General features: G+C 40.2%; 1 protein-coding gene across 1 annotated transcript; it reads right to left on the bottom strand.

The window, feature by feature from the left end:
- Window positions 1-2097: 2097 nt before the first annotated feature.
- On the bottom strand, window positions 2098-22923 carry ATP6AP2 (ATPase H+ transporting accessory protein 2). The gene is made up of 9 exons (XM_057718742.1): window positions 22735-22923; window positions 16863-16993; window positions 15107-15238; window positions 10196-10291; window positions 9919-10056; window positions 8612-8665; window positions 7317-7466; window positions 5403-5522; window positions 2098-3116 (listed from the first exon to the last, which is right to left on the bottom strand). The coding sequence occupies exons 1-9, from the start codon at window positions 22772-22774 to the stop codon at window positions 2922-2924; spliced, it is 1056 nt and encodes a 351-aa protein (XP_057574725.1). The 5' UTR covers window positions 22775-22923; the 3' UTR covers window positions 2098-2921.
- Between the last annotated feature and the right edge of the window lie 67 nt (window positions 22924-22990).

Genomic DNA, 22990 nt, shown 5'->3' on the forward strand with positions numbered 1-22990 from the left:
GAGGGACATTCTATAAAATCACTGGCCATTACTTTTTCAAAAGTGAACCAGTGGTCCAGTGGTTAGGACTCAGCACTTTCACTGCTGGGGCCCCGGGTTCACTCCCTGGTCGGGGAACTAAGAACCTGTAAGCTTTGCAGCGCGGCCAAAAAAAAAAACAACGACAAAGTGAACCATCCCAGATTAAAGGAGACTAAGGAGACAGGACAACTAAATGTGAAATGCACTCCTGAACTGGATCTTGGTTCAGTAAAAGGTCACTAGTTGGACAGCTGATATAATTTAGCAACCAAGAAACTAGCCAGTGGGTCCAAGCAGAGTTCCTTGAATTTGGTACTATTATTATAGTTTATATTAAGCAGTCACAAACCTCAGAGCGTGTTATCCTACTGAATGCTAACTTTCAGAAACCTGGAGTATTACCATCTCCGTTATATAGATTAAGAACTTTGATTCAGAGAGGATTAAGGGATTTGCCCACGACTGTTCAGCTAGTAAGTGGTGAATTGGATAACTGAATTCATCTGTATTTCAATCACAGTGCTTAACTAATGCCTTTTTTCTGACAACTCTTGATTTTTCCAGGAAACCACTGCATAGTCACTCTGTCATGAAAAGGCTGGAAAGAAACCTACCTGAAGCCAAGGTTGGAAGGCTTGATGCCACTGCATGTTTTGGAAATTGCTGGTTTGATCATCCATTAGAAAGTAAGTTTACAGCGCCCCTATTATGTGGGGCCAATGAAAATGTTGTCAGGATATCATTTCCTTTTCAAAAGAGACACGGCCAAAGAAAGGAAAAATCAATTCTGTTATTCTTAATAGAATTAGGCTGTAAGCAGTACCTACCACATGTAGAATCTCAGCTATTTCATAAACCTGGAATATTCCACCAATCAGATATAAAGCGATTGGGTTTCCTCTTTCAATGTCAGTGAAATAGTCTGCCATGAGCCTGACTTTCCTGCCTCTCACACAAATCTTGACGTGGTGATTTATGTTCCTGAACAAATTAGACTTAATTTAAGAGCAAATCATCAGCAACAGGTATAATAATCTTGGCAGAGCACTTATTTTAATTAATTGCTTTCTGCCTAACATAGATGGAAGGGTGCTGATGCCATTTACCCTATAAGGATTAGTGCTGTCGTGTCAATTTTTTTTCTTCTCCTAGAACTTAAAAGTCTCATCAATTTTAAATTACAAAGGCATTGGTTTACTTCATATTTAATCATAACAATCTCAATTCTCTGGCAATATTTATATAAGCAACTTGGGAAAGAAAAATGGATTTTAGCCACTCTGCAGCATTATAGACCCCTGTCCCCCAGACATACACCCTGCTGGGTTCCATGGGGGTCAGTGTTCTGGACTAGGTCGCTGAAAACACCCTCACCCTCATAAACTTGGCAGGGGGTAGTGGTGGAGGAGAATACTTGAGTGATTTTTAGGACCATTAGTTTTTCTTTCCTGTGGAGTTATCAGCTTCACTATTTATAGTTCAATGAGAGGCAGAAAGAAAAAAATTTCCTCCACTCTATGGAAGTTTAACACTGTAACTGTCAAAGGTACCTTGCAGTAGTGGTAGAAAATACAGCTAGACTCCATCTTCTCAAGCATGTTATTTAGAAATGATCTGATGATCTTTGCAAAGAAGAGGCAGGCACAACTAATAATAAACCCAAGTAGGGGGTTCCCAGGGGCAGGGCAGCACAACTCTCTTACTAAAGTAACTTAGCTACATAATCATGAAGTTTAAAATTCTAACTGGGTAGGCTGTAAGAATTGAAAACTGTAACCCTTAAACCTTTACCTTATTAGATAGTCCTTCATACTCTAATCAGTTAGTTGCGTATTCACCTTTTTAAATGCTATAGGGAAATTTAAGCCTTCCCTACCTGAAGTCTAGTGTAAATTTATCACATGTATAAATTCAATAACAAGCATAGTAATTAAAGTGTCTTCCTCACATTGGTAATGAATCTCGGGCAGCAGTGAGAATTAATAAAAGTTTGTTAACAAACCAGCCAATTTTGATTAAAACTGTTTAGTTAGGTTTTTACAATATAAAATAGATTTAGTATTGAAATGACACAAATTTGGAATCATTAACTTTATTTGTCACTCTTTATAGACAATGGTCCACTTCCACATGAAAAGTATGGAGCATTTACTTCCACTTAACATTCTATAGAACGATGTTGTACTGCAAACCAGAGTAACTTACACAAGGGGAAAAATTGCTGAAATCATGCCCCAAGATATCCCGCAAATATTTTTGTGTGTGTATAATTACAAGTGTCTACACCTCCACAAAGCTAGTTCCTTGTTAGATCAATGTAATATGTTTAATAGCCACACCTGACCATTTGGATCACCAGACTTTCAGAAGAGGTTAAAAAACAGCTATCAATCAGATGCAATTCCAAATCTAAGTGACTATATAAGCACATTCATAGTTTAGAGCTGCTTGAAGTTAAAAACCTTTTCTTGTTTCAGAGATATTTACATTAAGACATTTACAAATGGTTCATAGTATATATAACAGCCCAAATATCACTTTCACCTGTCCTGTGTAAGGAAGTAAGTTAAGCATTTCAAATTCAGTGCATTTTCCTAACATAAAAAACTGTTCTAAATGTTTTACATTTCAGTGCATATTTCCAAATATTAAATGGAATGAAATTATATTAAATGGTTATTATGGTATTTGAGCATATTATGGAATCTATATCACACAGATCAACTCACATCAATACTATAATTCACTCTAAAAGAACATCACAAGCACACACACAAGAGAACAAAATTTGCTTTTTTATAAATTTAAAGTATACTATCTACTTTAACTACACTAAAAGATTTATTTTAACAAAACAGCCAATTTCCAAACCCCTTTTCTAAATGTGGCATAAGGAAAGTTCAATCCATTCGAATCTTCTGGTTCGTCATCCTGTAAATGATGCTATCATATCCAGGATCCATGTTCCAAATGTTGTAAGAGGTGATAATCACAGCCAAGGCCAAGGCGATCATTATCCAAAGTACCATGTTGAAAACCACTGAATATTCAAAATTATACTTATATGCAAGGTTATAAGAAGTTGATGGGTCCTTCTACAATAAAGAAAATCAAGAGGCAAGAATATTAAGTTAGGAAATTATCCCAATTTGATAGCTATGATTCATTGATCTAACATATTACGAGGAACCAAGAAAGGGGCGCCTTCATGGAGAAGATAAGCACACTGTTGGTGGACGTATAAAGCGGTCCAGCTGCTTGAGAAAATTGGCAACACTGATAAAGTTGACGGTGTGCATATACTGTGATCCAGCCAGTTCACACCCTAGGAACACTTACTATATGTGTACCAAGACGTGCAAGGACGTCCATCAACAGGATAATTGTAGCACACCCATACAATGGAGCATAGAGCAGTAAAATGACCTGAACTGTGATATTTATCTGCTTGCGTGACTCTTAAAAACAATACTGAGCCTTTGCTCAGAGAAAAATACATAGTATGATTCCATTTATATAAAATTCAAATACAGGCAAAACCAAACATTATTTAAGGATAAAAACATATGTATTAAAACTGTAAAGAAAGGCCAGGGAATGGTTAACATAATATGCAGGAGAGCAACTGCCTCTAATGGGGAGGGTAGAGGAGTAAGACAAGAGGGAAATGGAGAGGAACAAGGATTCTCTTCAGCTTTATAGTGTTACATTTTTTTAATTCTTTAACTAGTATTACATGTTATATACTTAGGTATGCTGGGTGTGGAGGGTGTGTCCTGCCAGGGAGGTTTCTTATATTTGCTTCTGCTGGGGGCCACCAGTCTTACCAGCCTGGGGCCAAGGTCTGTGTTAATTTCTTGGCCTGGGGCTTCCTAGAACTTATGGATGGTATGAATTTGAGCCTCAAACCCACATGAAGGTGGCCCTGTGGTTCAGAATTCCCTAGAAGACATTCCACTCCCAACACATACCCCGACTGCACAGCCCCCAAAGCTGCCTTTCTGTCTCCCTTTGCTGGCAGGCAGGCTGTTTTCTCGTCTGCCCTCTCACTGCAGGCATGGCCCTTTCAGGGTCCCAGCTTCATGGGGTGGTGTCAGCTCCATCTCCCCACAGAGAGCCAGTCTCTTGCTAACCCAACTGGAAATGTCCCCAAAGCAGCTTGATTACTATACAGTTCTTCAGTTCCCTTTATTTGCTCTTTGTTTCCCTTGAGTGCTAAACTATGCACTCAGAAGGGTGTTTATTTTTTATCCACCATTTCTAGATGCTCTGTAGTGAGAAAATTTTTCGGTTTGTCTAGCCTGCTGTGCTTTTTATTTATTTATTTATTTATTTATTGGCTGTGTTGGGTCTTCGTTGCTGCACACAGGCTTTCTCTAGTTGCAGCGAGTGGGGGCTACTCTTCATTGTGGTACGCGGGCTTCTCATTGCGGTGGCCTCTCTTGTTGCAGGGCACGGGCTCTAGGCACGTGGGCTCCAGTAGTTGCAGCACATGGGCTCAATAGTTGTGGCTCACGGGCTCTAGAGCTCAGGCTCAATAGCTGTGGCGCACGGGCTTAGTTGCTCCACGCCATGTGGGATCTTCCTGGGCAGGGATCGAACCTGTGTCCCTTGCATTGGCAGGCGGGTTCTTACCCACTGCGCCACCTAGGAAGTCCCTGCTGTGCTGCCTTAAACAGAGGTCCTTCCACTCCTATTTAGCATGAAACAATCTCAAACCAGTCACATCTCGATTATCTTGAACACATATTACCTTTGAGCATCTCACTCTATTAAGTCCCACACTGCGATCAGTAGAACTGAGCAGAATGCACACTGCAAATGGGCCCAAAGGAGTGTCCATAAACGACTGGGAATCTGACTGCTCTGAGAGATAAAGCCAGCTGTGAATAATGTTCTTGGACACACACGTTTTACTAGGGCTGGCACCCTTGCCTATGATCCTCTAAATGCTTAAAAATCAAAGCAAGATCCAAGTCAAAAAACTGTATTAACAGGATTAAATTATAGAGTGTACGTAGAAGGAAAATGAGACTGTAACACAGTGTACCTCTGAGAAGAGCAGATTCCACAAGTTGAGAGCGCCACACCACTCCCTCACGTTAACTTCTGCAGTCTCCTTGTAATATCCATATTTGAATTATCAGCTCTGACACATTTGCTTTTATCCCTAACAAAGTTTTGCATTATCTAATTACAACCCCAAAGAGCTGAGCATCACTGGCAAAACACACATACCTATGTGAATAAGAAACCTATGTTTTAATTGTTTTTCATATTTACTAACTGCTCATTCATATTCCCCACGAGTGATACAGGATTTAATGGGGTTTTTAGAGTTAATTTTACAATTTTAAAGCAGGATCTAAAAACGTACTCACCACTTGTTTTGCCTCAAGGATACTCCTAGTCTTCCTCACAAGGGATGTGTCAAATGATCTGACAGTCACTAACTCCACCACTGCATTCCCACCATAGAGACTGTACATGTCATCTGCAAACTGAAGAGTTACTGACATTACCATCAATCTCAAAACATACTTATTAAAATTTTTGTAAAGCTTCTGTGCACCTACGAGAACAAATACAATTACCTTCTGGCTCATGAAATACACTGTACCTTAAAATAGGCAAGTCTTAAAGGTTTTGATTATGTTAAAATATTCAGAAAAAGTGTTAAGATTCAACATATACTCAAATGTTCAAAATAAAATTAAGAAGAAATGGTGCTGCCAACATCTTCAAGAACTGTCTTAAAGAAACTGACTCCATATTACATAAGAACTTATTTGTGGAAAAGAATATGAAGTATATTTCAACAGATGTTTTAGGTCTGTCACTAGAAGAACAATTGAGAAGGTTGTAAGAAGAAAGGATATGTAAAGTGTGTATAGGCAAAGAAGTTTCTATTGTATTCAGTCCTTGTGGTCACCTGGTAGTATGCCAGGAATGTGCCCCCTCTCTAAGAAAATGCCCTATTTGCAGGGGTATGATTAAGGGTACTGTTCAAACATTTCTCTCATAAAAGAAAAATAGGCTATGTGTATATGTTGCCTATATATAAAATATTGTTTGAACATTTGAAGCTATCTGAAATAAAAAGGGAATTATTATTTAATTAGTAACATTTTTGTTCTACTCTGCTTTCTTTAGTACTAGTAATCTTGTTTCCCAAAAAAATAGTATCATATAATATTTAATCTTCATTTCTTTTTATATGAAAGGTAAGATTTATGTTTGAGCTATATTAGTGTACGTGTGTGAACACAGGAGAAGTTAAAGGAGCAGTCTTAATGTTAGTATGTATCATTTCAGGAGTGGCGAGATTTGGTATTCTTTCTGAAAGCATTGAGTACTATAGAGTGTAGTTGAAAAGAACTGGCAGCCAGGAATTCTGGAGTTTATCACAGTTATATTGCCAAATTCTCATTGATGTTTTTTTCAATTGTGTTGTAAAATAAGGATTTTTCTCTTACTGGTAAAAAGAGCTTTTTTGTAATTTGTGAGAAACATCTTAATAAAGGTCTTAAAAAGACTAAAAAAAAATTAAGAAAGCAGTAGTCACTGAATTTGTTGGTGTATAAACTGGGGGCAGGGAAGTAGGAAAGGAAAATGAAATCTAAGTTGTCTCTGGTTAATCACAACCATCTACAAAGGTTTAACTATGAAGCCTCACTGAAGACCTGCAGGTGAATAACCAAGGGCAGAAGAAAACTAGCATTTACTAGTATCTACTAATGTCTGGTACTGTGCGAAGTGTGCTCCTTTGATTATTTCATAGGGTTTAATGGGGACAGAGTTTCAGGGAAGATGAAAGTTCTGGCAATGGATGGTGGTACAGCTTCCTAACAATGTGAATGTACTTAGTGCCACAAAGCTGTACACTTAGAAATGGTTAAATGGTAAATTTTGTTAGATATACATTACCATGCTAAAAAGAAAAAAGTATTATGCTAGAGTTATTGATCATTTCCTATGCCGCCTCTGCCAGCATTAGAAAAAGAGACATCCCTGGGAATTCCCCGGTGGTCCAGTGGTTAGGACTTAGCACTTTCACTGCCAGGGCCCAGGTTCAATTCCTGGTCGAGTCACTAAGATCCTGCAAGCCTCACAGCACGGCCAAGAGAAAAAAAAAAAGACAGACATCCCAACATACACCTGTGACCTACTCCATCCTCGGTCACTAAAATTAGAGGGCCGTCAAAGAAGGTGAGTAGAAGACGTCAATCAATAATATTTCACTAGGCAGATTTTCCCATTATACTCTAACTGCTCACATCCTATTGATGGTTTACCTTTTGCAGAGCATCAACAAGGATCTTAGAAGCATCTCTAAATTGTTCAGAGTCTTCCCTGTAACGTTTCCCAATTTCATCCAAACCTGCCAGCTCCAATGAGTATAAATCAGGAGAATGATCCTTGGCTAGATGCTTATGTCGAGACAACTTAGGAGAACAAACAAAAGGAAATGGATAAAGTATTGTGAAACACAGACAGTTGGAGTTTTATACCTGACTAAACTAGGCAGAACAGGAGAACCCCGGGGTACCACAATATACAAATAGTCTAGAACAGTGGCAAACAGAACTAGTTTAAGTGGGAGTTTCTGATAAAACAAATCCAACACAAATCTCATTTTTAGGAGCAGTTATAATAAAAGCTCTTTTTAAAATGTCTTGGGACTTCCCTAGTGGTCCAGTGGTAAAGAATCTGTCCTGCAATGCAGGGGACGTGGATTCAACCTCTGGTCAGGGAACTAAGATCCTACATGCTGCGGGGCAACTAAGCCCACACGCCACAACTAGAGAAGAGAAAACCTGCACACCACAACAGAGACCCCATGCATTGCAACGAAAGCTCTCGCATGCTGCAACTAAGACCCAATGCAGCAGAATAATAATAATAATAAAAATTTCCTAGTTTAAAAACCTCAGATATGGGCCAGGGTATGAGAGAACAGATGGTTGGACCAGTTTGATCCCAGGAGGGACGAGCCATGGGTGCTCACAGAGCAGACACCTCCCACACCACCAGCACTATGCGTCCATACTCTCCAAACCAACCACACTGAAAGTTTGAGCAACAAATTCAGAAGACAGCACACAGGTAAGTTTGTCTACTTCATCATAGGAGTTTTTTTTTTTTTAAATCATTCATCAAAACAAACAAAATACACTACAGACATATTTATTCCCTTCCTGACTTGGTTGACAGCATTATTAGTCCAAACTTATTTCTATTTGGGTCTCTTCTAGACCCAAAGATAAAGATACAGGAGTTAAGTCTTAATGTCTGACAAGAAATCAACAAGTCAGGACTACAGCCAAGGTGGCCTTACTCCTAGGCCTGGGTTCTTGGAGATACATTTATACTTACTGTCCCTCCTAAAAGTAGAAATGCAAAGTAATTTGTTAACATGAGATGAGTTCAAAATTCCCAACACCACCACTGATTTCTCAACTTTCATGGAATCATAAATCTAGGGCATACTTAAACTTTTTGATTGGTTTCACTATCATTCAACAATTCTCTAGAAATGTCTTCTGGAACCAGAATAAATGGAACTGAAAAATTAGAGTAGCCTACTTACCAAACTTGAAATATCATGTAGCACTTGCAGTTCAGAAAGAAAAAGCAAATCAACCTGCAGAGTGGAAAAGAAATGAGCATTATTTTAAATATACATCCAAGATCTATATTTGCCATCTATCAAGTAAGGTGCAGGATATTACAAACATCAAGCACCTGAGTGAATTTATACACTAACTGTCCTCCATTTGCTAGGTTCCTTTCAATTGAAAATGCTTATAAAACAGTATTTCCTAACAAAAAGGTGACAGTCATTCTCCAGCACAGTGACTAACACTCAATAGCTTTATTTTTTTAAATATAAATTTATTTATTTATTTATCTTATTGGCTGTGTTGGGTCTTTTTTGCTGTGTGCGGGCTTTCTTTAGTTGCGGTGAGTGAGGGCTACTCTTCGTTGTGGTGCACGGGCTCCTCATTGCCGTGGCTTCTCTTGTTGTGGAGCATGGGCTCTAGGCGCATGGGCTTCAGTAGTTGCAGCACATGGGCTCAATAGTTGTGGCTCACGGGCTCTAAAGCACAGGCTCAATAGTTGTGGCGCACGGGCTTAGTTGCTCCGCAGCATGTGGGATCTTCCTGGAGCAGGGATTGAACCGTGTCCCCTGCATTGGCAGGCAGATTCTTAACCACTGCGCCACCTAGGAAGCCCCAGTAGCTTTATTTTTGATAAAGCTATGATAAAGCATCTAAACTCTAAAGTGGTTTTCTCTCAGGGCATCAGAATATTCTGGCTCACTGCAACGAGGTCCTGCCGATAGCACAGTTTGCTCACATCCCTTAAAGAATAAAAGGTGATGGTCCTGGTCGTCCAGAGTAGGTGAAGAAGGGAGGCTGCCACAAAGGTGGCATGCCATGTGGTTAAGAGGGCGCATGAACAAGTGGTGCAGCTGACACACAGGAGTCAAGAGTCAGGGTGGTGCCCTCCACTGTACAGTCGAGAATGAATTAGAAAAATGAGGCAACACATCAGAAGTGACAGTGAATAATGGCTCCCACATTACCAGATCCACACAGCTCTACCAACCACCAACTGGTTACTGTGATTTCTGACCTGTTAGGATTAACTAGTGGCAACCCCTACGCTAGAATGTAATACTATTTACTATAGCTCAGCTCACAAAAAGTCAATTCATTCACGAGATTCATTTTTTAAAAAATTACACTAAAGGAAAAAAGAGTCTACTCCAACCAATAAACTTGCAAAACTTTTCATTTTCTAAAATTTCAAGTTTGCTCTAAAGTCAGGAGCATAAGAAATGAGAAATTAGTAATGATATTCATTTATTCATTAAATAACTGCACCACTTACTTCATTGTTCCTACTCAGAGAATTGAGGGGAAGTGAACTGAGAATAGAGTTTTCTTGAAACAGTCGATTGCGGAGCTGTCTTAGGGTTACTGAAAGATCTTCAAAAACTGAGTTTGCCTTCCCCACCATGTACACTCTCTGCAAGAAGAATCCAAAATTTTGTTACATTCTACAGATTAATTCCAATATACAGAGGTCTGTAAGCATTTTTCATAAAATTAGTTTTAAAGAAAGCTTATTTTTTTAAAGCATTTAAAATAAAAACTATCACACTTACTTCCTCACTGGGAGCCAACTGCAAAACTACAGGAGTTTCTTCGGAAAATAAGGAGTGAATGGAATTTGCAACGCTGTCAAGACTAAAAGGAACTGCCTGAAATTTAAGAGTGAGACCTTAATTATTACCTGAACCAAAGTGGGAAGAAATATCATTTAGATAGTATTAAAAAAGGAGCCATGGGCTTCCTAGGTGGCGCAGTGGTTGAGAGTCCACCTGCCAATGCAGGGGACACGGGTTCAATCCCTGCTCCAGGAGGATCCCACATGCCACGGAGCAACTAAGCCCGTGTGCCCAAAAAAAAAAAAAAAAAAAAAAAAAAAAGCCTTAAAAAAAAAAAGTACCAGCATTCTCTATGGAAATTCAAAAGACCCAAATCATATCCAAACACAAAGAGCCCTTTTGAGGGCACAGACTATTAAACAGCCCCCTAGTGGGCCAATGAGTTTGTGTCTCCAAATGTCTTAAATGCGAAAAAACTTGCAAAATCAAGGACAAAACACTGTCTTGCACAAACGACCATTTTCTGGTGGTCATTCAGGTATTTTAGGGAGCGATACATTTGGTTTCAATATTGATAAAATGTGCCACAACGAATGTATATTCTACAGTAATGTATTAACTTGCATCTAAGAGGTCAAAGGAATTTGAAGACTTGAATTTAAAAGAGAAACAGACCTCATTTTTCATCTTAAAATTTTTAAAATGTTTTATAAGATGTAGGGCTTGGTCTAAGGGTATTCAGATAGACTGAATACTCTTAGGCAAGGCATAAAATATGTCACAATAATTCTGAATGTGAAATTTATCTTGGGAACACATGATATTAATAAACGGAAACAGCCAATTGTGATAAAATGTACTTTTTTCCCTGATTTTTTTTATTAAAGTGTAACGTACATATAATATGGTGCACAAATCTTGGAGTAGCAGCTCAAGGAATAATTACAAACAGATATGCTCATATAACCCAACCAGATCAAAACAAAACATCAGCACCCTACAAGCCTCTCTACCCATTCCCTCCACCCCAAGGGTAACCAAAATTCTGACCTCTATTCCCATAGACCTGTTTTGGCCCCATATTATTTTTAAAAATAAATTATGGTAATTTTTCCCCTCAAAAAATTATTCTATTCTCAATATTACTACAACCAGCAACAGTAATGTTTTTGTTTTAATGGAAATTTCTTACAGTGATTTTTTTCAGTAATTCCCTTTACTATTAAAAGGTTTGTGTTTGTAAGTAGCAGGTTAATGAGGGCCAGACAGAAATAAATGTGATTAATAAATGTGAAGTGAAATCAGTTTTTCCTCTTACTCAAGATGCATATTAACTCTTTCCCAAATTCTCTTAAAATAAGTTAATGAGTAACTGAAGAAGGGGAAGAGAGTTTCAGCTTGCAAAAAAGCATCCTATTACAAGCTCCCTGAGTCAGCCACAAGCACTCTCCTTTTGCAATCACACAGTTCACTTCCTTGGGCTTTGGAAGAAATATGAGAACATGTAACACAAACTCTCCAGCCTCATTTCACCTTAGTGGCACTCATGGCAGGAAAGTTGAAGATTAAAGGTAACACATCCCTAGCAATCAAATTGGAGAAGCTACTGAGTCAGGTGAGTGCCAAACTGTGAAGGAAAAGAAAAAACTATATAGACAGCTAAACTCAAAAAGGAAAAAGCTCATGCTTAAAAATCCGATGACTGTTTTCTACTACATTATAAGCATACACATTTGTCCTGGAAAAAATGGAAATTCTGTATCTATAGGACTTGAAAATCTAATGATAACAGCTAGCTAATCAAATAGAAGCTTTGTTAAGTGGAATTCTAAGGCTTTTTGTGTGCGTGTGCGTGTGGATTTTTCCCTGAGAGCATTGTATCTTTCCACCTACTGCCAGTAAAAGTATTAGAAGCAGTCAGTCAGGGTCAAGCAATAACATGAGCTCTTTTCACAGCTTCTACTCCTGTAAAATAATGCCAATCTGTTTTAAAATGTTTAGTTTGGGATTGTAGGCTAATGAAAATCTTAATGGCATACTGGATTTTTAATATACTTTTTTATTTTTTGGCTGTGCCATGCGGCATGTGGGATTCTTAGTTCCCCAAGCAGGACTCGAACCCATGCCTCCTGCAGTGGAAGCGTGGAGTCTTAACCACTGGACCACCAGGAAAGTCCCATATATGCTTTTTTAAAAGAGATCTTCTACAGTGATTTTCACAGAAATCACACAAGCTACTTATTAACCTTTGTAAAGACTAAAAAAAATCTTTTTAATATGCTTTTCATTTTTATTGTTCCCTTCCTTCCATTTACTCTGAAGTTCTGGTTTCTTTAGCTCCTTAATTTCCAATCTTTTATAATTATCTAACATGTGCATTTAGGGTTATAAATCTTCCCTCTTCTCACCACTTTAGCTGTGCCCCACAATTTTTAAAATATATGGTATACTTGTGATATTCAGTTCCAAATAATTTCAAAAATTCTGCTGTAATTTTCTCCTCAACCCTGAATTATTTAGGACTGTGTCTATTCCAGCTATCTTTCCTTGAATTTTTAAAAATTAATTTTTAAGAGTTACATATACATGTGGTTTAAAGAGACAAATAGTTCTATAAGACTTTTTACAAAAGGTAAGTTTGCCCATCCATTTCCTACTCCTCTGAGGTACTTACTTTCTTCCCCTTTTTTCTTCCTCACTTTGAGTTAATTTTTTTCAGTTTTATTGAGATATAATTGACATCCATCACTGTATAAGTTTAAGGTGTACCACATAATGGTTTGACTTACATATATTGTGAAATGATTACCGCATTAAGTTTAGTGACCATTCATCATCTCATATAGAATCAAAAAAAGGAGAGAAAGCAAAAAAGAAAAATTTTTTCCTTGTGATAACTTAGAATTTACTCTCGACAACTTTCATATGTATCACACAGCAGTTAAGTACAGTCATCATGCTAACTGAACATTACATCCTTAGTACCTACTTAAAGCACTCACTCTCAAATCCTTTGTTTCCTTTTCTTTTTACCTCCATCTCTAAATAATGTGTTTATATTACTACATCTTGACTTTTCAATTTTAGCCATTATCTATTTACCGAGCATTGCAGAAAATGAGGATTTACCTCTCCCACATCACCAACCACAGCCCTGTCCCCTTACATGCACCCTGTTTCTATCTCTCCACCCTCCCAATAGTTATATCATAATTTGCATTTCCATATCATTTTATTATGACTAATATTCTCAGCCTAGCTTCATACTATACAATTACTGCTTTTCCTTTCTTGTGCTTCTGGTCCACTAATGGCAATGATGAGAAATCTGCTACCATTTTACTCTCATTCCTTTGTCATGACAGTCTTTTCTCTCTGTTAAGATTATCAGTGTCCTTGACGGTTCTTCAGTTTCACTGTCTTTAGGTGTTGATTTGGCTTTAGCCTACCTCAGTGTGCTCTAAACCTAAGGAGTCATAGCTTGTGTTTGCTTCTACCATTTCCACGTATTTTTTTAGGGTATCATTTTGTTATTTTCAGATTTAACTGCATTGTGGTCAGAGAGGGTGGTTTATATGAAACTGATTCTTTATTACCTGTTGAGATTTGCCTTGTGCCCTAATACATGGTCATATTTTGTAAGCATGTCATGTGTGCTTGGAGATAATCTATACTAGACCACAGGAAAAGTCTGAAAAAATCCCTCCCAGCCCCCAATCAGCATCATATAGACCACTGTTACAATGCAATAAAATTAGAAACTGGAAAATTAAAAATTTTTTGGAAAGAACCCACGTTACAACACTTCTAAATAATTCATGGGTTAAAGAAATCAACATAAATTACAAAATATTTTTAAATGAAAATGAAAGCACCACATATCAAAATTATCTTTTAACTGCCTCTAGTTTCTATCCCTTCCTTTAACTCTTTCACAATTTTAATATATGTATTTTCAAATCTCTTTTTGAGACTAATCTATTATTGTAGTAGTTCTAAGGGGATGAATTCTGTTTGTTGCACCTGCTGACTTTCTCATGGCATTTTTTTTTCCTTCAAGCGTTTGGTAAATTCAACTCCTCTTCTTTTTTTTTAAAACCAAAGTAGCCCTGGGGTGGGGAAGTGTCTGTGTGGGGTAGATTGTGTGAATTTGGAGCTGGTGACTGCACAGCACAAGCCCCTAGTTCTGATTTCCCTTAGGGGGCTCTTTGGGTCCCACAGCTAAGGGTGGCAAGCCAGCTCCTCTGTGGTAGCCGTGGGGCAGCTGGGGTTTTAATAGTCCTCCTTTCAAGAACAAGACAGTATTTTATAGCCCCTGACTTTCCGTATGGAAACATGATTTCACCTTCAGCTCCTGCTCACCATTGTGGCTTCTGAATTTTCTATTCATGTCTGGCACCTGTGTGTATCTCGTCCTTGCTTTCAAGTTTAGTGATACATGTAAAAATGTTTGATGACTTCTATTTGCTTACAGTAGAAGGAGGGCCTCTCACAACAGCTCAGTCAGCCATATTGCCTGAAAGGCCAGTGAAGGAATAAGTGAGCCAGCGAAATTGCCTCCAGTCCCCTTCTTACACAAAAATGATACAATTCTGAAGGGAAGGTGACAAAATAATGCCCAAGAAAATGGCAGCAGGCTATACCCTCAACTGGTTTCTCTTTTCTGAGCCTCTGACTATTCTGAGAGTGGGGCAATTTCTCTACTCCTTACCTTAGAAACTACTCTCACCCATAGCAAATAACCAAGTCTCAATAAATTTAAAACCATCATATAATTTTAAAAACACTATATTTTACTTATCAGTGCATTAAAAAAACAAGAAAAGAGTGCTTAACATAACCCATAACGACAGCTAACGAGACAAAATTTTAAATGCATCCCTTTAATTCTTTATAATAAATACTCACATTCTCCAAAGGGTATGAAATGACACTGCCTGGGGGTAGAGCAAGCTTGTCCACTCCCTTCACCATCACCATTACAGTAGCCCGAGGACGGTGGAATAGGTTACCAACTGCAAGTCCTGGCCAAGAAAGGTCCTACAAATTGAAAAGCATGAAACTGTGCTCAATTATCAACTCAGGAAACCATTTCCCCAATAACATCTAACAAGCAGAATTAAGGGGTACTGGGATGACACTGGCAATGAAAACTCGCAGGGGCAGCAAATGTCTTATTCAAGGCAGTAGTTGCAATATCCTAATTGAGGACGCTGATTTCCACCTTCTTCATTTTCTTAAACTTCTACAGACATGAAACAATGAAGTCTAATAATAAGTCATCTCAAACCGTCTGTGGGAAAACAGCAGGCAAGTAAACAAAATGTACGTACTTTTCAAATTCCAGATTACAAAACATTCTCTTCTCCATATAACCATGGACATGTTCTTCCCTCACATCATTCTTTGCCCTTATCTACAGCATCACTTTTCTCTTTCACAGTGACACAGCAAGGCTACCATTACAACATTCTCTTTAGACTAAGCACTTTATAAATAAAATTCCTGCTAAAAGTAACTCATAGTAGTTTATTAATAATTATTTCTAAAGGTTATTTTGACAGCCATGTGTAGTCAAAATTAAGTTTGTAAAGAACTAGGTACAAATTCCCTCCTTAAATGTACAACCAGTCAGATTCACGCAAGGAATGCAGGGGCTCCACCCAAAGGCCCAGCACAGAGGCAGTTCCCACACCTTGCTTCTGGTTTCAAGGGCACTCAGGACCTAGGAAGAATGTTCCTTTGAGTGACTGATCATATCTAGAGACCATCTCAAAAGCACCAAACTATAAAGTGGGAGGAGATAGGAAGATACAGCAAACTCCATCTCCTTTCTTCCAGCCCTGAGCTTTAAGATTTCTCCTACTGACTGGATCTAGGTCCCCTCTGTGATAATCATGTAAGCAGCCAATTACTACAACAGGTTATGGCTACTGACCACATTATTTTCCTAAACTCAGGTAAGATGCATATGTATTTTATCATTCATAACAAATTGCAATGGACTGAATGTTTGTGTCCCCTCAAAATTCATATTGTGAAATCCTAACCCCCCAACATGATGGTATTAGGAGGAGCGGCCTTAGGGAGGTAACTACGTCACGAGGATAGAATCCTCATGAAGGGGATTAGAGCCCTTATAGAGGGGACCCCGAGGGCTCTCTCAGGCTCTTTCCACCATGTGAGAATACAACAAGAAACTGGTGGTCTGCAACCCAGAGAGGGCCTTCACCAGAACCCTACCATGCTGGCACCCTGATCTCAGACTTCCAGCCCCTAGAACTGTGTGAAATAAATGTTGTTGTTTATAAAGCACCCAGTCTATGGTACTTTGTAATAGCAGCCTGAACTAAGACACAAATCTATCATGTGTGCTGGAAAAAAAAAATAAAATTATACAGCCTAGTAATAGTAGGACGTGCATTCTCTTACATAACAAAGAATGTCACTACTATGAATAAACGATTACACGGTTAATGTCTTATAATGATTTGTTTTCATAACCAAGCTTGGAACACTTATCCAAAATCTCCCTGACTACAAATAAGCTTTTTACTTTTGTAATCTGTACCTATGTTTGACCGTTGCTTTCTTGGGCTATTGGTAGAAATCAACAAAAATGCTTTCAGAAGCAGCTCCAAATATTTTTTTAAAACACACATACTTCTTTCACAGAGAAGCCCATGGACAGTGCAGCCACGTCTGGGATTCGCTCTCCTGGTATAGGCCAATTTCCATCTCGGAAAACAACAGACCCTGGTGATCTTAATATACTAAACTCGTTCCCTAAGACACCTGAAAAGAAAACAGATTAATAAATGATCAGCCTCATAAATCTTTTCGCACCCACACTGAAAATAATTAAATATAATACATACTTTCCCATTCTCCATTGACTTATCATACTAAATTTTGATTGGACAAAATGGCTGAATCCTAAACATCAACAAATTCTTTTTCTGTTATCACTGTAAGAATTTATTCCCTACATTCTGCTGTAACAAAGTTACAACTATGAAACAGGATTCTCCTAATGATCTAGATGCCTTCCTACCGATGGCCCTTCAACAGGGGCACGTAGCAGTCTGGCAAGAATTAGAAATCAGTAGCATTTCTCCAGATTTTTAAAGAACAAAAACCAAAACCTTGGCCCAGATCAGAAAGGAAGAAAAGAAACGAAATCTCTAATCTTTACCATCGATCCTCTCTTGAAAATGCAAATTCATAAAATTCTTAGTATATCACGCTAAAACTCCAGCCTGTTAGTATATCTTAGGATAGATCACAGCTTTCTTTACATCCGACAGGCAAAGCTAGTGAAATCACTACTGTCAAATGGGGGGTACACATTACCAGTCAGAATGTAAAATACTTCAGACTTTAGAAACAAAAGTCCAGGACATAGTATTTCCAATGGACATATCAAGAGGTTGAGAAAAGGTATTCTGTAATAATAAAGTCAACCTGTCTAGAGGTATGGGGCCTGGGATTAAGAGGTGAAGAATGAGAATAAAAGGTCTATGTTATAGGCCCTCCAAGGCTAAGGATGAAGTATCTGGCTTCTTCACCCATCACGAGTTAACCCAATGATGTCTAGATTGCACAAGGACAAGTAACTAATGGAAACTTTCGAGTTCCTATGGAAAGATTAGTTCCAAGTCCAAAGCTAATCTTGGTCATGCCTAGTATAGGAAAATTAGACTTTAATAAAGCATCACTGTTATTTTCTTGACCTAAGAAAAGTACTGCTTACAGGCTATGGGAATAACATTGGAAGCAACAGTAAATGTTTTTGTGTTGCAGTACTGACAGTAAATAAAAGGCCTCAGGATGGTGCTGATACAACATGAAGAGTTATGAGTTTCAATTCAACACAGCCACCAGAGCAGGAATTTCCAAACTGTTCTAGCCGAAGGCAGAAAAAAAAAAAAATTAGCAGAATGGAATGGCCGTTTGTAACTGACAGACATCTTGGTTCACTGAAGTAGTAGTTACTACAAACTCTAGGGAAAATGGGGCAGCAAGAGACCCATACTTTCTGAATACCTTACCCACTTAAAAACCATATTTGGATCTGGAGATTGTCCTGTTTTCAGATGTAGCCCTACTCACTCAAACCCAGCAAGCTCTACTAAATTACTTTGCCTCAACTTTATAGATTCCACTTTCACAACAGTCCTTCAGGAGCCTAGAGCTTTAGAAAACCTTACAAAGACTCCTATACTGAGAAACTGCTGCTTCATGCAGGCATCTCTGGGATACCTGAAAGGTCACCCATCCTCTACCTGAATACGACCAGCGAATGGGGATGCCACCTCAACTTACAAACACTACGTTTGCCAGCAATTATGTCCACTGTCCCAATATTCTAATCCTTTACAAAGTTTAAGAAGTTGGCTTCCCACGGGTTCGATCCCTTGTCGGGGAGCTACGATGCCACATGCCGCATGATGTGGCTAAGAAAATATTAAAAAATTAAACTGTTTTAAAAAAAGTCAAAAAAAAAAAAGTTGGCTTTCCAACTTCTCTCAAATTCCAGTTTGATCACTCCCAACTCAGTCTCACCAGATAACCTCATCTCCAGCTTCAAAAGAAAGCACAGGAATTCCTCCAGCTACCTGTTTCCTCTGCCCATCACAAGTTTATCTGCACAAGTCCCTACCTATCCTTATCTCCTCTCCCTCCAGATACTGGCAGGGATGTCCCTCCTCTGGTTGAAAATATCCCATGGTTCAGCCTTCAAGGGACCTTCCTTCATTCACCTACTGAATTATTCATTTGGGGTTTATTACGTCTCTATTCTGGAACAGACAACGTATCGGGAGTTAGGTGGCTATATGGTTTGGGGCATAAGAAGCTGGCCCTATACAATATGAGCTCCACGAGGACGGGGGTTTCAGTTTGTCTTGTTCACACAATATCCCCAGGGCTGAGAACGGTGCCTGGCACACTGCTGCTCAATAAATACTCCTTGAGTGAGTGAATGAATGAAGCCACATGTTGCACTAGCCTTTTCCCCTCTCAACTGGCTCTTTCACTTCAGCATAAAAATACGCTCCCCTTTCTAAAATCCAAACCACAAAACTCCTCCTTCCGTCCTACCAGCCTCCACCTACCTCTGCTTCCCTTCAGACAAATCCTGGAAGAGCTGTCAGCTACCACTGGCTCCTCTACTTCTTCATCTCCCGTTTGCTACATAACCTACAGCTTCTGACCCTACCACGCCACTGAAACAACTCACCAAATCCCAAAGACAATTTTCAGCTCTCAATTTATGTAACTTCCCAAAGCAACTGACACTGGCAACTCCTTCCTTGAGACTCTCCTGCCTTGGCTTCCATAAGCCCAGGCCCCTGGTTTTCTTTCAATCCCTCTGGCTGCTTTTCTCCTCAGTTTCTTTCCCTTCCCATCCTTTAAAGCAGTGACGTTCAAACTTTTGGGATTTCAACCCTGTCAGTACAAAGTTTGAAAGCATTCCCAATATACGTATATTTACTTATAAAGTATATGTTTGTCGTTCATAATATATTAACAGCACACAAAATAGAAATTTTTTAAAAGGATGAGATACCTTAGTATTCTTCCCAATTTAATCATGAGAAAATATCAGACAAGCTCAAGTTGAGAGACATTCTACAAAAATATCTGACCATTACTATACACACACACACAAAGATTATAAAAAGAGATAAATGGAGTTTCTAGTACATTCTTCTGGCATCCCAATATCAATGAGCACACTCCACTCTGGAGATCTGTGGCTCCATTCTTGACCCTCACTGCTTCCTATTCTACACTGGGGTCTCCCCCTGGCTGAGCCCACCTACTCCTTAAGGCTGCAGACACCAAAAACACACTGATGGCTCCCAGATTTTTATTTGCAGCCTAGATTTCCCTTGAACCTTAGGCCTACATACCCAACAGTCAGCTGAGCATTTCCTTCTAAGTCCCATGGGTCCTTCAAACTCAACAGGTTCAGAACCAAATTCACCATTTTCCCACACACACCTCCTACATTCTCTGTATCAAAGGATGACAACATCTTCCACCCAGCTGCTCAAATTAGTCATCTTTAAAATCTTCCTCACCACCACAGCTAATCAATCAATAAATTCTGCCCATCTTTTCTTCTTATCTCACAAACCCTTTCCCCTCCATGTTCAGGGCCCTCACCAGGCCCTCCCTGCTTCAGGCCCTCCTGAGTCCTGCTAGAACTGGCCACCTTATGACCCTTCATGCCACTCTCAGATCCAGCCTTCCCATCACCTTTTCAAACTACAGATCTGAACATTCACCTTTCAGCTCAACCACTTTCACTCGATGCCTAGAGCCTCTGAGACAAAATCCAAAACGTAACACTCAAGGAATTTCACCACCCTTCCTTCTGGGATCTCCCCAACTTAAACCCTATACGTTTCAGCTCCACCACTTCCGTGCTTTTACACATCCTGTTCTGTCAAAAATGCCTTTTCTTCCGACCCCAACCTTTCACACGTTTGCCTGTGAGGCACCCTGCCTAGGGAAATTTCTCCCAGCCTCCCAAGTCTGGGCTAGAGGTTAAGAATCCTTCCCCTCTTTGCGAACTCCCACCATACTATGCTGTCATCTATGAATGGGGATGGAATGAACAAGTGAAAAAATAAATAGGTCCTACATTTGACCTCTGGGGCATCAGTGACCAAACTGAATCCCTCTTCAACATGACATCCCTTCAAATTCCATGTGTTCACCCTTGGCCTTTCCTCTCCAAGCTAAACATCTGAATTTTTTTCAAATACTCCTCATGACCTGGTATTCATAACACTAGTTCCCCTCCCCAAGTCTCTCTATGGTTTGGTAACACCATTTTAAAGGACTTATATATTTTTTCCTCAAATAGAGAAGTCAGATCTCTTAAAGATGTTTTCCATTAAATCACATTTAGTCATTGTGGAAAATAGTAATTTAACCTCATCTGACAAGACCAGGCAGTACAGAAGCTGACAAGATCAGACTCTTGGTCTGTACGAACTAGACTATTCTTGTTAGGAAAGCAGGTTCAAACCATGTACAGAAGCAATTATTTTGCCTCAGACCAAAACCTAACAACAAACCCCTAAACCTCACTGAATCAAATAATATCAATCACAACATTAAAACATGGAATTTAAGCAAAATGTTCAGTTAAATCACAGTATCAAAGGGAAGATCTTTAAATTCCAAAAACTGAATTTAAAAAAATAAAAAATTCTCCCAAAGAAATTGACTAGATAGATCAGAACGACCTTGCCAGAGCCAGAGATGAAAGGAACAATGCAACCCTAAAACTTTGGGGTCATTAAAATAACCATAACTATCATCAACACACAACACTGGGCACCTCCAGAGATGGAGAAAACCTGCAGATTTCAAAAACATCACTACAGCTCCACGTAGAATTAAACCAGCATTCCCAAAGTGGAGCGTCTCAGCACCTGACAGAGCAGCGGCACAGGCCTCCTACAGATTTCCAACCTCTAGGTTTTAAATCGACACACTGGGGAACAGGGACCCATTGCTCCAAGCTGTTCTCACCTCGGCCTCTTGTTCACCACTGTCTGTGCCCCTAGTCCCAGCCCCCATCATTCCCACATTCTCACACCTGTGCCACAACAGGTATAATGGGAAAGGCCCATGCTTTGGAGCCAGCTGATCTGGGTTCAATTCCAGCTCTGCTGCTTACTCCTTGTGTGCTGTTGGATAATACATCTAAGCCTGACGACTCTGCACAACGAGGGTGATATCCTCTTCTAAGGATTGGTGTAAAATTAAAAGAATTACATGATACATGGTAAGAAGCCAAATATGAGCTGACTTGCATTCCCCTGGTTGAATGCTAGGGAACCTAGGTTCCACGGAGAAAGCTACCATTTACTTCACATGTGACCCTAAGAAAGTGACTCACATCTTAGTTTCCAAATCCTTAAAATTGGGAACTATGGCAAACTATTGAGAGGAATTTTGAATTCTCCCTGAGAAATACACAAAAACAATTACTCCACCTCCAACTTTCCTATCCTGAAACATTGGGGGGGCACGGGGGAGATTTCACCAACTACTGATGACAACCGCTAGAAAGGAAGACACTAGAAAAATGCAAAGAAAAGCAGCAGCTGATGGCAGCTGAGAAGTCAGCCTTCGCTTCTTCGCAGAGGGCTGCGGTTCAACAGTTGATTGAGAAATGCATCCCTGTGCTCCGAAGCGCCTCCAGAGCCGGAGGAGGCCGGAGCAGGACGGGCGGACGCGCCTTCCTTTAAGAGGCGGAGGGTGGAGGCCGGCTCAAGTGTCCCCATGCAGCCCAGCCCAGCCCCGACCGGCCCGGTCCCTGCAGCCCACCAGGCCACGCCGCTACAGGCCGGCCGGGAAAGAAGGCGGAGCAGGCGGCTGGGGCGAGGTCACCCCCGGCTGCCCGCACTGCGGCACCCGCCCCACTGCCGCCCACCGGGGCCGCCCTCGACCCCAGAGCCCCGCGGCCCAGGGCCTCCCTGAGCGCGCCCCGCCCGCCTCCGGGTCCTCACCCGCCACCAAGATGGACAGGAGCACGACGAGCACCGCCATGGTTCCGCGGCGGCCGCAGCAGTGCACGGCGACACGGAACGGGCCGACGGGACGCGAGAGGCCACCGCAGCACAAGGGGGTGACGAGCTCGGGCTCGCCCCGACTCCCTGAGCCCGCCCCGTCGTCGCCTCCGCGAGGACGGCGGCCGCCTTCTCCACCAACCGTCAGCTACGCCGCGGCCTGAGGGAGGGACGTAGCCTGGGAAACGTCAGCGTG

Source organism: Hippopotamus amphibius, chromosome X (genome assembly GCF_030028045.1).
Source record: "Hippopotamus amphibius kiboko isolate mHipAmp2 chromosome X, mHipAmp2.hap2, whole genome shotgun sequence".
Classification (NCBI taxonomy): Eukaryota; Metazoa; Chordata; class Mammalia; order Artiodactyla; family Hippopotamidae; genus Hippopotamus; species Hippopotamus amphibius.

Coding starts and splice junctions, on each gene's coding strand:
- ATP6AP2 (XM_057718742.1), bottom strand. CDS start 22,774: ATGGCGGTGCTCGTCGTGCTCCTGTCCATCTTGGTGGCGG. Junction 10,292..15,106: donor TTTCATACCCTTTGGAGAAT/GTGAGTATTTAT, acceptor CTTAAATTTCAG/GCAGTTCCTTTTAGTCTTGA. Junction 10,057..10,195: donor AGTTGGCTCCCAGTGAGGAA/GTAAGTGTGATA, acceptor TTCTTCTTGCAG/AGAGTGTACATGGTGGGGAA.